Source organism: Sinohyriopsis cumingii, chromosome 7, assembly GCF_028554795.1.
Source record: "Sinohyriopsis cumingii isolate HCF-2022 chromosome 7, ASM2855479v2, whole genome shotgun sequence".
Lineage (NCBI taxonomy): Eukaryota > Metazoa > Mollusca > Bivalvia > Unionida > Unionidae > Sinohyriopsis > Sinohyriopsis cumingii.
Genome location: NC_142967.1, coordinates 19,674,260 through 19,688,031, shown reverse-complemented (window position 1 = coordinate 19,688,031; position 13,772 = coordinate 19,674,260). Strand labels below are relative to the sequence as shown.

Sequence of the window (13,772 nt, the reverse complement as noted above, 5' to 3'; positions counted from 1 at the left end):
AAGCTTTATAAATTAATTATATTTACAGTTCAAGCTTTATAAATTAATTATATTTACAGGTCAATCTTTATAAATTAATTATATTTACAGGTCAGTCTTTATAAATTAATTATATTTACAGTTCAAGCTTTATAAATTAATTATATTTACAGTTCAAGCTTTATAAATTAATTATATTTACAGTTCAAGCTTTATAAATTAATTATATTTACAGGTCAATCTTTATAAATTAGTTATATTTACAGGTCAGTCTTTATAAATTAATTATATTTACAGTTCAAGCTTTATAAATTAATTATATTTACAGGTCAATCTTTATAAATTAATTATATTTACAGGTCAGTCTTTATAAATTAATTATATTTACAGTTCAAGCTTTATAAATTAATTATATGTACAGGTTAAGATTTATAAATTAATTATATTTACAGTTCAAGCTTTATAAATTAATTATATTTACAGTTCAAGCTTTATAAATTAATTATATTTACAGTTCAATCTTTATAAATTATATTTACAGGTTAAGCTTTATAAATTAATTATATTTACAGGTCAATCTTTATAAATTAATTATATTTACAGTTCAAGCTTTATAAATTAATTATATTTACAGGTCAGTCTTTATAAATTAATTATATTTACAGGTCAATCTTTATAAATTAATTATATTTACAGGTTAAGCTTTAAACATGTCAAGACCTTTTTTAAAAATGATGTTGCATGTTCATGACTTAACAGCAGTTCTGCAAAAGTATATATTCAAAAACATCTTAAAAAGTTCATGAACTGAGGTACATATAGCAGAACATTTCATGTTATGATCTCTGTTCATCCATCTGTCTGTTTCCAATTTTTTTTTCTTCACAGTAATTCTCCACTATCTACAGTTATAAAACTTTGTGGGTGGCTTGCATTTTTGTCAAGGAAGTTCCCTCTTCATTTTGGGGTCAAAAGGTCAAATACGAAGGTCACTATGACTGAAGCAAGGAAACTGGTCTTTGTGTAATGACATTTATTCTGGCTATGTACTTTGGTACTCAAGAGGTAAAGAACAAATCTTTTGATTTGGGGGTAAAATATTAAAGGTCAAGTTTATAAGACTGAAAGAAGAAAAAATATTTTAGTACATTACATACATGGTCAAACTTCTGAGTCAAAATGTCACATACATTGACATACTTCTTGGTCAGAAGGTCACATACATTGACATACTTCTTGGTCAAAAGGCCACATACATGGACATACTTCTGGGTCAAAAAGTCACATACATGGTCATACTTCTGGGTCAAAAGGTCACATACATGTTCATACTTCTGGGTCAAAAGGTCACATACATGGACATACTTCTTGGTCAAAAGGTCACATACATGGACATCCTTTGTGCATATCTTGCTGTTAAATTAGAGAAGAGGCATACAGATTTGGGGTCCAAAGGTCACATACATGAAACAAACTCTGTAGATAAATTACATTGGGGAAAGGAAGAAGCTTATTGATTTTGGGGTCAAAAGGTTGAAAGTTAAGGTCTGTTTGACAAACAGGAGAAGAAAAAAAATTGGTATGAAAGTTCATGTTCTTGACCATTGACCTTCATGAAAGTTTGTGGATGATTTGGATGTATGTTAAAAAAAGAAGCAAATTTAATTAGGTCACTGTGACTGAAATAAGAAAATTGGCTTTTGCATAATATCTTCAGTTCTTGACCACATACCGTGACCTAAGTTTTTGGAGGACATGCACAAGGGGTAAGGCACAAGCCAATCAATTTTAAGTTTAAAGGTCCAAGGCCAGAGTTAATATGATTTAAAGAAGAAAATGGTTTCAGCAGAAAAGCATTAGATCTACATAATACACTGTGGTCCAAGCCTTGTTAATAGCTTGCATTTCAGTAAGGAAGAAGCTGTCAGATGTAAAAGTCACTTTGACTGATAGCAGAAAGTTGGTTTCTGCAGAATAACATTTTTAGTTTTTCATCACATATTTGGACTATACTTTGTGTATAGCCTAAACTTGCAACGAGGAAGAATCCATCAAATGTATGGTTCAAAGGTCAAGGCCTTGTTAATTGAAAGAAGAAAGTTAGTTTCCACATAGTAACATTAGTTTTTACATGACAGATCTGGACCAAATTTGGTGGATGGGTTGCATTATGGGTATGTAAGAAGCCTCTAATGTTTTTATATTAATACACAAACTAAAATCAATATAAAAAATATCCAGCTTAAGAAGATGATGTATTGTGGTGTAGGCAAAGTCTTGGTAGAAGATTATGTAGGCCTACTTTACAATATTGTATATATGCTGAAGATGTTTAAAATTATAAACAAATTACAAAATTGTTTTGAAAAGAAAATATGGATGTAGACTTTTAATAAATATAGAATATTTGTTACAATAAGTGTCTTATATTCATATGGTAAATGATGTGCGTAATGTGTTTTTATCTTTTGTATAAAGGTCAGAATGTAAGTAAAATGTCTGACATGTTGATTCATATGGGTATATTGTCAGTAAGCACCCATTTTGCTGATTCATACCTTCCTTCTTCATACAGCATAATTTACAGAACTCTGATAAATTATTACAAAACAACTCTGGATTTTTACACAGGCACACATCAAGGATGTGCCTTTCACATATCAGTATTATCACATAATCACCATATTTGACTGTAGCTGAAAGGAAAGAAGATAAATACTTATGGTTCTTATTCAGGCTGAGATCATGCATCAAGCAATTGTTCTCAGTTCTGCTGAACCAATAATCAACCAGTCTGTATGGAATGGATGAAGATGCTGTTCTTAATTGGATGCAAAATGTAACAAGACAGATTCTGTAGTCCTTACCTTTTCTGTTCTGAAAAACTGGGATACATTAAGGTTTTATTTATATACTTATTATTACTTCAATTTGGAATAGAAAAAAAGATACCTGTTTTAAATTTAGTGATGATAATTTAGTTCACAGAAGAGAAGATTGTTTGCATAATACTTATTAATAGTTTCCAACCTAGAGAAAAATGAAATCTTACATTATAGCAGTCAAGAGACCAGCCATTCAGTTTTGGGTGTCTGTGGGGGTGGGACTGGGATGGCATTTTCAATCAGACCATATTTTTAGTTCCATTCATAGTGGTCATGGAGCTGTTAGTACAGATTTGTATATTTCTTGATGGATTGCCATAATGCTTTAAACACACATTCATCGCATGCTCAAGTTCGTCCTTACTGCTGCTCTGACATAGTATGACACCACAGTGGCCATCTTGAAAATCTGGATATAGCAGCTCCTTCTGATTGGATGGACATATTAACATATGGCTTTCACTAAAATACGTCTTAATATGCCAGGTTGGTCCTCATGATAATGGTGCTGATCTGATATAGAATATTGCCACTATAAATCATATTGAAAATCTTATGGCTCAGAATGTAAGGCTTATTGACGGGGTTTTCACTTAAAAACTTCTTATGATATCTAGTTTGTCCTACTTGAAAATGGTGCAAATCTTATGTCCAGTTAAGTCACCACTGTGGCCATGTTGAAAATATTGTTGCTGTTATGCCTGCTAAGTGGATTGTTTTATCATCATGGAGTTTTCTTTAAAAGATCTCTTTTGATGTATAGTTCATCATAAATGAAAACAGTGCTGATCTAATGTTGAATATGACTGCCACAGTGGCCATCTTTAAAGTCTTGATATCACTACTCCTCCTGAATGAAAGGAATCTTGCCATTACAGTGAAGATGGCACCACTTGCATATCTGTCATGGCCACCATCTTGAAAGTCTTGTTATCTCTACTCCAGAATGAATGGCTGTTTCAGCTTTGCGTTTTTACTATATAAAAAAATACCTTTTTATGATGTCTAGTTGGTCCTAAATGAAAATGGTACTGCTCAGACATCTATGATGGCCATCATAGTGGCCAGCTTGAAAATCTTTTTTTATCACTAATTCTTTTGAAAGAATGGTCACATGAGCTTGAGGTTTTCACAGAAAGACGTCTTATTTTGTTTAGGGGGCGCTCACCAGTTATTATGTACTTTTGAGAGAATGACGTATGTAAGGTGAAGTTGTTTGCATTTAAAACATGCACACTGGAGAGAATGTTGGCATACCGCTATGCTGCATTAATTTAATGTGGATGATATTTCTTTGGATATTGTACTTTTGGAAATTGTACATGATTTAAGCACACTGCTAACTAAAATGACTGCTCCCTTGTGCTAAAAAAATCAGCCTGAATTAGTCTAAAATACACTATCCATAGCAGCTATTAAAATAGGGAAAATGAATTTTGCCAGAGTAGACAATACCAGCTTCTGAAAGTGCAATGAATGAATTACCAAATAAATAAAATGTAAAAAAAGTTATTTGCTCTTTTTTATACAATTTACCTCTGAAGTTCAGGAAGTGAAAATGACCAAGTGGAGCTAGTACTTTTTTGAAAGGTGCACATCTGGAGTAAGGCCAAGCTGTATACTCTATAACCCATATTACACCCATCAATCACACACCAAAATAAAGGGAATTAAAGGTTCTTTGAATTATACCTAAGATATACAAGGATACAAGGTCTTTTTTAAATAGCCAGTATAACCAGTGAGGAAAGACAGGGAAATTCTTTTTCTTTAAAATTCTAACCCTATGCAAAATACGAAACTGTAGGGCACCACCTTAGTTGGTTATATATGAAAGGGGTGCTGATCTGACTTCCAATATGGCCACAACAATGGCCGTCATGAAAATCTTGTACTTCTCCTAGATTGCAGGTCATTTTGATATTATACTTTCATCAGAAGCTTTCTTTTGATATCTGGTTGGTCTGAAATGGAATGGTGCCAGTCTGATATCTAATATGGATATAATGGTAGCCATCTTGTAAATCTTGTGATAGTTACTCATCCAATACAGAAATTCATATCTTCATGAGGGTTTCAACCAGAATTCTTATGATATCTTGTTTATTGCAGATAAAAATGGTGCCAGTCTGACATTCAGTACTAAAACCACAGCAGCTAATTTGAAAATCTTGTTATTGTTAAAGAAATCACAGGTGGTTTCTACACTCAGCTGTGAAATGGAACAAGTGGTCTCATCTTAAAGTATTTGAAATTCTTTTCATCCATCAGTCTATTTAAGGGACTTGTGTTTTTCTGCTACCTCAAGATAATTCTTTTTCAATTGCTTCTTTTTCTATTATTATTATTATTATTATTGCTATTAGTATAATTTTCAATTTCATTATTATTATAATTATTCAGTGCTTTTTCTTCTCTAGTTACTATTACAATTCTTTTTTTTTTCACAGAACTTACCAGAGAAGTCATTGGGATATTTTGAACGATCTAAAGATTTTGATTATCAGTCACTGTACATGCTGGCAGTAATGCTGTATGATGGCATCGGCTGTAAAGCAAACACAGTAAGTCAACAAATATTGAAAATACACCTTTATACAGTTTTGTAATTGAAAATGATGATTCCTTATATGAACAGTCAAACATAATTCTGTGATGGTCATTGTGTCAGTCATTGTATTTATTGTCTTGGCCAGTCAAGATTTTTGAATACTGTCATTACTCTAATAAGTCTGAAATATTGTCATAGTATTTGAAATGTTGATGATTATTTCAAAAGCATGGGTCAGAATATTGTTTGTTGAGTGATATCAAGTCATGATGACTAACATTGTACAGTAGGTCATGCGATATTGATTGACAAGTGATATCAAGTCATGATGACTAACATTGTACAGTAGACCACACGATATTGATTGACAAGTGATGTCAAGTCAAGATGACAAAAATTGTACAGTAGACCATGGGATATTATAGTTGTAAGACTAGATTTATGGTAGTGTTTAGCATTAGTTCTTTTTTTTTTATGTAAGCCATATAATAATGTTTGACAGTAATTTCATAGTTAGCTATGGCTTCACTTCTGACAGTAATTTCATAAGTAGGCACTTGCACAATCTTTGACAATGATTTCAGTGTAAGCTATTGCACCAACTTTGACAGTGATTTCAATATAAGCTGTCACCCCATCTTTGACAGTGATTTTAATATAAGCTGTCACCCCATCTTTTGACAGTGATTTCAATATAAGCTGTCACCCCATCTTTGACAGTGATTTCAATATAAGCTGTCACCTGATCTTTGACAGTAATTTCAGTGTAACCTATGGCACCATCTTTGACAGTGATTTCAATGGAAGTTATGGCACCAACTTTGACAGTGATTTCAATATAAGCTCTCACCCCATCTTCGACAGTGATTTTAATATAAGCTGTCACCCTGTCTTTGACAGTGATTTCAATATAAGCTGTCCCCCCTTCTTTGACAGTAATTTCAATATAAGCTGTCACCCCATCTTTGACAGTGACTTCAATAAAAGCTGTCACCCCATCTTTGACAGTGATTTCAATGTAAGCTGTCACCCCATCTTTGACAGTGATTTCAATGTAAGCTGTCACCCCATCTTTGACAGTGATTTATGTGTAAGCTATGGCCCATCTTTTTCAGAGTAAAGTATTTCATCATCTTTGATGTTTTTTCAGTATATAATATGGCACTCTCTTTTAAAATGATTTCAATGTAAACTGTGGCACCATCATTGACGGTGATTTCAATATAAGCTGTGGCATCTTTTATGTTGATTTATTTTAGTAAAAGCTATGACACCATCTTTGACAGTGATTTCAGTGCTATGACATCATCTTTGATAGTGATTTAAATGTACCGCATAAGCTATAGTACCATCTTTGACACTGTTTTCAGTATGAGCTATTGCATCATCTTTTATGGTGATTTCAATTTAAGCCATGGCACCATCTTTAATAGTGAATTCATTGATATAATATTTGCTAGTAATGCCAAAATAAGCATTGAAATCATGAGGGTTAGGCTTGATGGGTCCCTGAGTGAGTATTGCAGTCATGGAGGGTAGATTATATGGGTCCCAGACACTAAGATCAAAGTGAATATTGCAGTCATGGAGGGTAGACTATATGGGTCCCAGACACTAAGATCAAAGTGAATATTGCAGTCATGGAGGGTAGGCTATATGGGTCCCAGACACTAAGATCAAAGTGACTATTGCAGTCATGGAGGGTAGATTATATGGGTCCCAGACACTAAGATCAAAGTGACTATTGCAGTCACGGAGGGTAGACTATATGGGTCCCAGACACTAAGATCAAAGTGACTATTGCAGTCACGGAGGGTAGATTATATGGGTCCCAGACACTAAGATCAAAGTGACTATTGCAGTCACGGAGGGTAGACTATATGGGTCCCAGACACTAAGATCAAAGTGACTATTGCAGTCATGGAGGGTAGATTATATGGGTCCCAGACACTAAGATCAAAGTGACTATTGCAGTCATGGAGGGTAGACTATATGGGTCCCAGACACTAAGATCAAAGTGACTATTGCAGTCATGGAGGGTAGATTATATGGGTCCCAGACACTAAGATCAAAGTGACTATTGCAGTCATGGAGGGTAGACTATATGGGTCCCAGACACTAAGGTCAAAGTGACTATTGCAGTCACGGAGGGCAGACTATATGGGTCCCAGACACTAAGGTCAAAGTGACTATTGCAGTCATGGAGGGCAGACTATATGGGTCCCAGACACTAAGATCAAAGTGACTGTTGCAGTCATGGAGGGTAGACTATATGGGTCCCAGACACTAAGGTCAAAGTGAGAATTACAATCATGGACGGTAGACTATTAGGGTTCCTGACACTAAGATCAAAGTGAGAATTGCAATCATGGGCAGTAGACTATATGGTCCCTGGGATCAAATTGACCTTGCTAGGACATCTTTGTCTTTCACAAATTAAATGTATTGAAAGCATGGAATCAGCATTGGATTCATGGATTCAACTTACAAAGGACCAGTTGCCTCATAACCAGACCTCTATGTTCCACTTTACATATATCAATGAACAGTTCACAATGCACCTTAAAGATGTTGTGTTTCTTATACTTTTGAAGTGAATTAATAAATTTATGTCAATTTATGTTTGTCTTCACTTGGTACAGGCCACTTTGTTATCAGTTTGACCATACTTTTTATGATTGAACTCAGATTTGTTATATGAATAAAAAGCAAGTCTGAATTGGGAACATTTTGTCTACTTGGATATGAAACACTATCAAGTTTGAATCAGGAACCTTATGTCTATATGGATATGAAACACTATCAAGTTTGAATCAGGAACCTCATGTCTACTTGGATATGAAACACTATCAAGTTTGAATTGGGAACCTTTTGTCTACTTGGATATGAAACACTATCAAGTTTGAATTGGGAACCTTTTGTCTACTTGGATATGAAACACTATCAAGTTTGAATCAGGAACCTTATGTCTATATGGATATGAAACACTATCAAGTTTGAATCAGGAACCTTATGTCTATATGGATATGAAACACTATCAAGTTTGAATCAGGAACCTCATGTCTACTTGGATACAAAAGACTACCAAGTTTGAATCAGGAACCTCATGTCTATATGGATATGAAACACTATTGAGTTTGAATTAGGAACCTTTTGTATATTTGGATATGAAACACTATCAAGTTTGAATTAGGAACCTTTTGTCTATATGGATATGAAACACTATCAAGTTTTTGAATTAGGAACCTCATGTCTATTTGGATATGAAACACTATCAAGTTTGAATCAGGAACCTCATGTCTATATGGATATGAAACACTATCAAGTTTGAATTAGGAACCTTTTGTCTATTTGGATATGAAACACTATCAAGTTTTTGAATTAGGAACCTCATGTTTATTTGGATATGAAACACCATCAAGTTTGAATCAGGAACCTCATGTCTATATGGATATGAAACACTATCAAGTTTGAATCAGGAACCTCATGTCTATATGGATATGAAACACTATCAAGTTTGAATCAGGAACCTCATGTCTACTTGGATATGAAATTCTATTGAGTTTGAATCAGGAACCTCATGTCTACTTGGATATGAAAGACTATCAAGTTTGAATCAGGAACCTCATGTCTACTTGGATATGAAAGACTATCAAGTTTGAATCAGGAACCTCACGTCTATATGGATTTGAAACACTATCAAGTTTGAATTAGGAACCTTTTGTCTATATGGATATGAAACACTATCGAGTTTTTGAAGTAGGAACCTCATGTCTATTTGGATATGAAACACTATCAAGTTTGAATCAGGAACCTTTTGTCTATATGGATATGAAACACTATCAAGTTTTTGAATTAGGAACCTCATGTCTATTTGGATATGAAACACTGTCAAGTTTGAATTAGGAACCTTTTGTCTATATGGATATGTAACACTATCAAGTTTTTGAATTAGGAACCTCATGTCTATTTGGATATGAAACACTATCAAGTTTGAATCAGGAACCTTTTGTCTATATGGATATGAAACACTATCAAGTTTTTGAATTAGGAACCTCATGTCTATTTGGATATGAAACACTGTCAAGTTTGAATCAGGAACCTCATGTCTACTTGGATATGAAAGACTATCATGTTTGAATCAGGAACCTCACGTCTATATGGATATGAAACACTATCAAGTTTGAATTAGGAACCTTTTGTCTATATGGATATGAAACACTATCAAGTTTTTGAATCAGGAACCTCATGTCTATTTGGATATGAAACACTATCAAGTTTGAATCAGGAACCTTTTGTCTATTTGGATGTGAAACACTATCAAGTTTGAATTATGAACCTTTTATCTATATGGATGTGAAACACTGTCAAGTTGGAATTAGGAACCTTTTGTCTATTTGGATATGAAACACTGTTAGGGTTGAATTTGGAACCTTTTGTCTATTTGGATATGAAACACAATCAAGTTTGAATTATGAACATTTTGTCTATATGGATGTGAAACACTATCAAGTTTGAATTATGAACCTTTTGTCTATTTGGATATGAAACACTATTAAGTTTGAATTAGGAACCTTTTGTCTATATGGATATGAAACACTATTAGGTTTGAATTAGGAACCTTTTGTCTATTTGGATATGAAACACAATCAAGTTTGAATTAGGAACCTTTTGTCTATATGGATATGAAACACTCTCATGTTTGAATTAGGAACCTTTTGTCTACTTGGATGTGAAACACTATCATGTTTGAATTAGGAACCTTTTGTCTATATGAATATGAAACACTATCATGTTTGAATTAGAAACCTTTTGTCTATATGGATATGAAACACTATCATGTTCGAATTAGGAACCTTTTGTCTATATGGATATGAAACACTATCATGTTTGAATTAGGAACCTTTTGTCTATTTGGATATGAAACACTATCATGTTTGAATTAGAAACCTTTTGTCTATTTGGATGTGAAACACTATCAAGTTTGAATCAGGAACTTTTTGTCTATTTGGATGTGAAACACTATCATGTTTGAATTAGGAACCTATTGTCTGTATGGATATGAAACACTATCAGGTTTGAATTAGGAACCTTTTGTCTATATGGATATGAAACACAATTAGGTTTGAATTAGGAACCTTTTGTCTATTTGGATATGAAACACAATCAGGTTTGAATTAGGAACCTTTTGTCTATATGGATATGAAACACTATCATGTTTGAATTAGGAACCTTTTGTCTGCTTGGATGTGAAACACTATCAAGTTTGAATGAGGAACCTCATGTCTATATGGATATGAAACACTATCAAGTCTGAATTTGGAACCTTTTGTCTATATGGATGTGAAACACTATCAAGTTTGAATTAGGAACCTTTTGTCTATTTGGATGTGAAACACTATCATGTTTGAATTAGGAACCTTTTGTCTGTATGGATATGAAACACTATCAGGTTTGAATTAGGAACCTTTTGTCTATATGGATATGAAACACAATTAGGTTTGAATTAGGAACCTTTTGTCTATTTGGATATGAAACACAATCAGGTTTGAATTAGGAACCTTTTGTCTATATGGATATGAAACACTATCATGTTTGAATTAGGAACCTTTTGTCTGCTTGGATGTGAAACACTATCAAGTTTGAATGAGGAACCTCATGTCTATATGGATATGAAACACTATCAAGTCTGAATTTGGAACCTTTTGTCTATATGGATGTGAAACACTATCAAGTTTGAATTAGGAACCTTTTGTCTATTTGGATGTGAAACACTATCATGTTTGAATTAGGAACCTTTTGTCTGTTTGGATATGAAACACTATCAAGTTTGAATTAGGAACATTTTGTCTCTATGGATATGAAACACTATTAGGTTTGAATTAGGAACCTTTTGTCTATTTGGATGTGAAACACTATCAAGTTTAAATTAGGAACCTTTTGTCTATATGGATATGAAACACTATCAAGTTTGAATTAGGAACCTTATGTTTATTTGGATATGAAACACTATCATGTTTGAATTAGGAACCTTTTGTCTATTTGGATATGAAACACTATCATGTTTGAATTTGGAACCTTTTGTCTATATGGATATGAAACACTATCAAGTTTGAATTAGGAACCTTTTGTCTATATGGATATGAAACACTATAAAGTTTTAAGCAGTTTTTAATTTAGTTCCTGATTGCTTGTAAGTTTTGCATCCTTTGGGTTTTCATGTATTTTACTACTTGCTTTTGAAACTGCAGTATATCATATTGTTCAAAATTCCTATCATCAAGACCATTTGAATACTTTTTGCTTTGCTTGCATACTTTCAGTCTTCAAGACCATTTCAATACTTGTTGCTTTGCTTGCATGCTTTGAGTCATCAGACCATTTCAATACTTGATGCTTTGCTTGAATATTTTCAGTCATCAAGACCATTTGAATACATGTTGCTGTCCTTGTGTACTTTCAAACATCAAAACCAATTGAATACTTGTTGCTTTGCTTGAATTGCTTTCAGTCATCAAGTCCATTGGAATACTTTTTGCTTTGCTTGCATACTTTAGTCATCAAGGCTATTTACTTGTTCCTATGCTAGCATACTTTTAGACATCAAGACCATTGGAATACATGTTGGTTTTCTTTGGATACTTTCTGACATCAGGACCATTTGAATACTGGTTGTTTTGATTGCATATTTTCAGTCATGAGGACCTTTTGAATACATGTTGCTTTGCTCCCATACTTCCAGCCATCAAGACCTTTTGAATACATGTTGCTTTATTTGCCTATTTTAAGTCATCAAGGCCATTTATATACATGTTGCTTTGTTTGCGTACCTTCAGTTTTAAAGACCATTTACATGTTGCTATGCTTGCATACTTTCAGTCATCAAGACCTTTTGAATGCATATTGCTTTGCTCCCATACTTTCAGTCATCAAGACCATTTATATACAAGTTGCTACGCTTGCATACTTTCAGTCATCAAGACTATTTATATACAAGTTGCTACACTTGCATACTTTCAGTCATCAAGACCATTTATATACATGTTGCTTTGCTTGCATACTTTCAGTCATCAAGACCTTTTGAATACATATTGCTTTGCTCCCATACTTTCAGTCATCAAGACCATTTATATACAAGTTGCTACGCTTGCATACTTTCAGTCGTCAAGACCATTTATATACATATTGCTTTGCTTGCATACTTTCAGTCATCAAGACTGTTTATATAGATGTTGCTACGCTTGCATACTTTCAGTCATCAAAACCATTTATATACAAGTTGCTATGCTTGCATACTTTCAGTTGTCAAGACTATTTATATACAAGTTGCTTTGCTTGAATACATTCAGTCATCAAGACTATTTAATATTTATATACAAGTTGCTTTGCTTGCATACTTTCAGTCCTCAAGACTGTTTATATACATGTTGCTTTGCTTGCATACTTTCAGTCATGAAGACTATTTATATACAAGTTGCTTTGCTTGCATACTTTCAGTCATCAAGATTATTTAACTGTACATGATACATTGTTTGCATAATTTCAGTCATCAAGATTATTTAAATGCACATGATACATTGTTTGCATACTTTCAGTCATCAAGACCATTTAGATACATGTTGCTTTGCTTGCATAATTTCAGTCATCAAGACCATTCAGATACATGTTGCTTTGTTTATATACTTTCAATCCTCTGTTTAAAGCTTCAGGGATGATATGGTGATACATAGTTCTGTCTGTCAATCTCTGTATCAGTCTGTCTGTCTGCTTGTATGTTTGACTGCAGACTAATAGTTTGGGGTGATATTTAAAATGTGTTTCAGTCTTTTTATTTGGACTCATTCAAGACTATTGATGGATTGAGACAGCTTTCAACTGAATAAAATACTTATTCTTTACAAATATTAGACTTGATACACATGGCAGTACAAATTATTGAGTAGTTAGTATATACAGTATAGAGTAATTGTACTATATTTCATTAATTACAGTTTTGTTTTGCATGGGTTCACATGTGCATAATATTAATTTAAGTATCTGCTGATAAATTCAAATATCATACTGTAGATTTTGATGCAATCATTTGAATATTAATCTCTTTCAAATTTCATTCCAAGAACAATGACTCTATACTGTAAATTTGTGATGCATATGGTAAAGGTTATATTTTTTGTATGATATACTCTTTCTTCCTTGTAAAATATAATCTGTACCAAATGTTTGAGTAGTAACTGTCTCAGCTATTCAATTAAATATGCTTATTTTCTGCAAATTGTAAATTGTACTGTGTAGCAGTTACAGAATAATTTTAGCAGCTTTCCCTCCCCCCCCCCACCACACACACATATGCAATGAGA

At 33.2% G+C, this 13,772-nt stretch overlaps 1 protein-coding gene across 2 annotated transcripts in view; it reads left to right on the top strand.

Moving 5' to 3' along the window:
• Window positions 1–13,772, top strand: part of LOC149794825 (LRP2-binding protein-like) — a 55,368-nt gene that overhangs the window by 15,452 nt on the left and 26,144 nt on the right. For both annotated transcript variants that reach the window (XM_089964482.1, XM_089964483.1), the window contains exon 3: window positions 5,315–5,428. In XM_089964482.1, coding sequence (XP_089820608.1) covers window positions 5,315–5,428 — 114 coding nt within the window. The remainder of the gene's footprint in view (window positions 1–5,314; window positions 5,429–13,772) is intronic.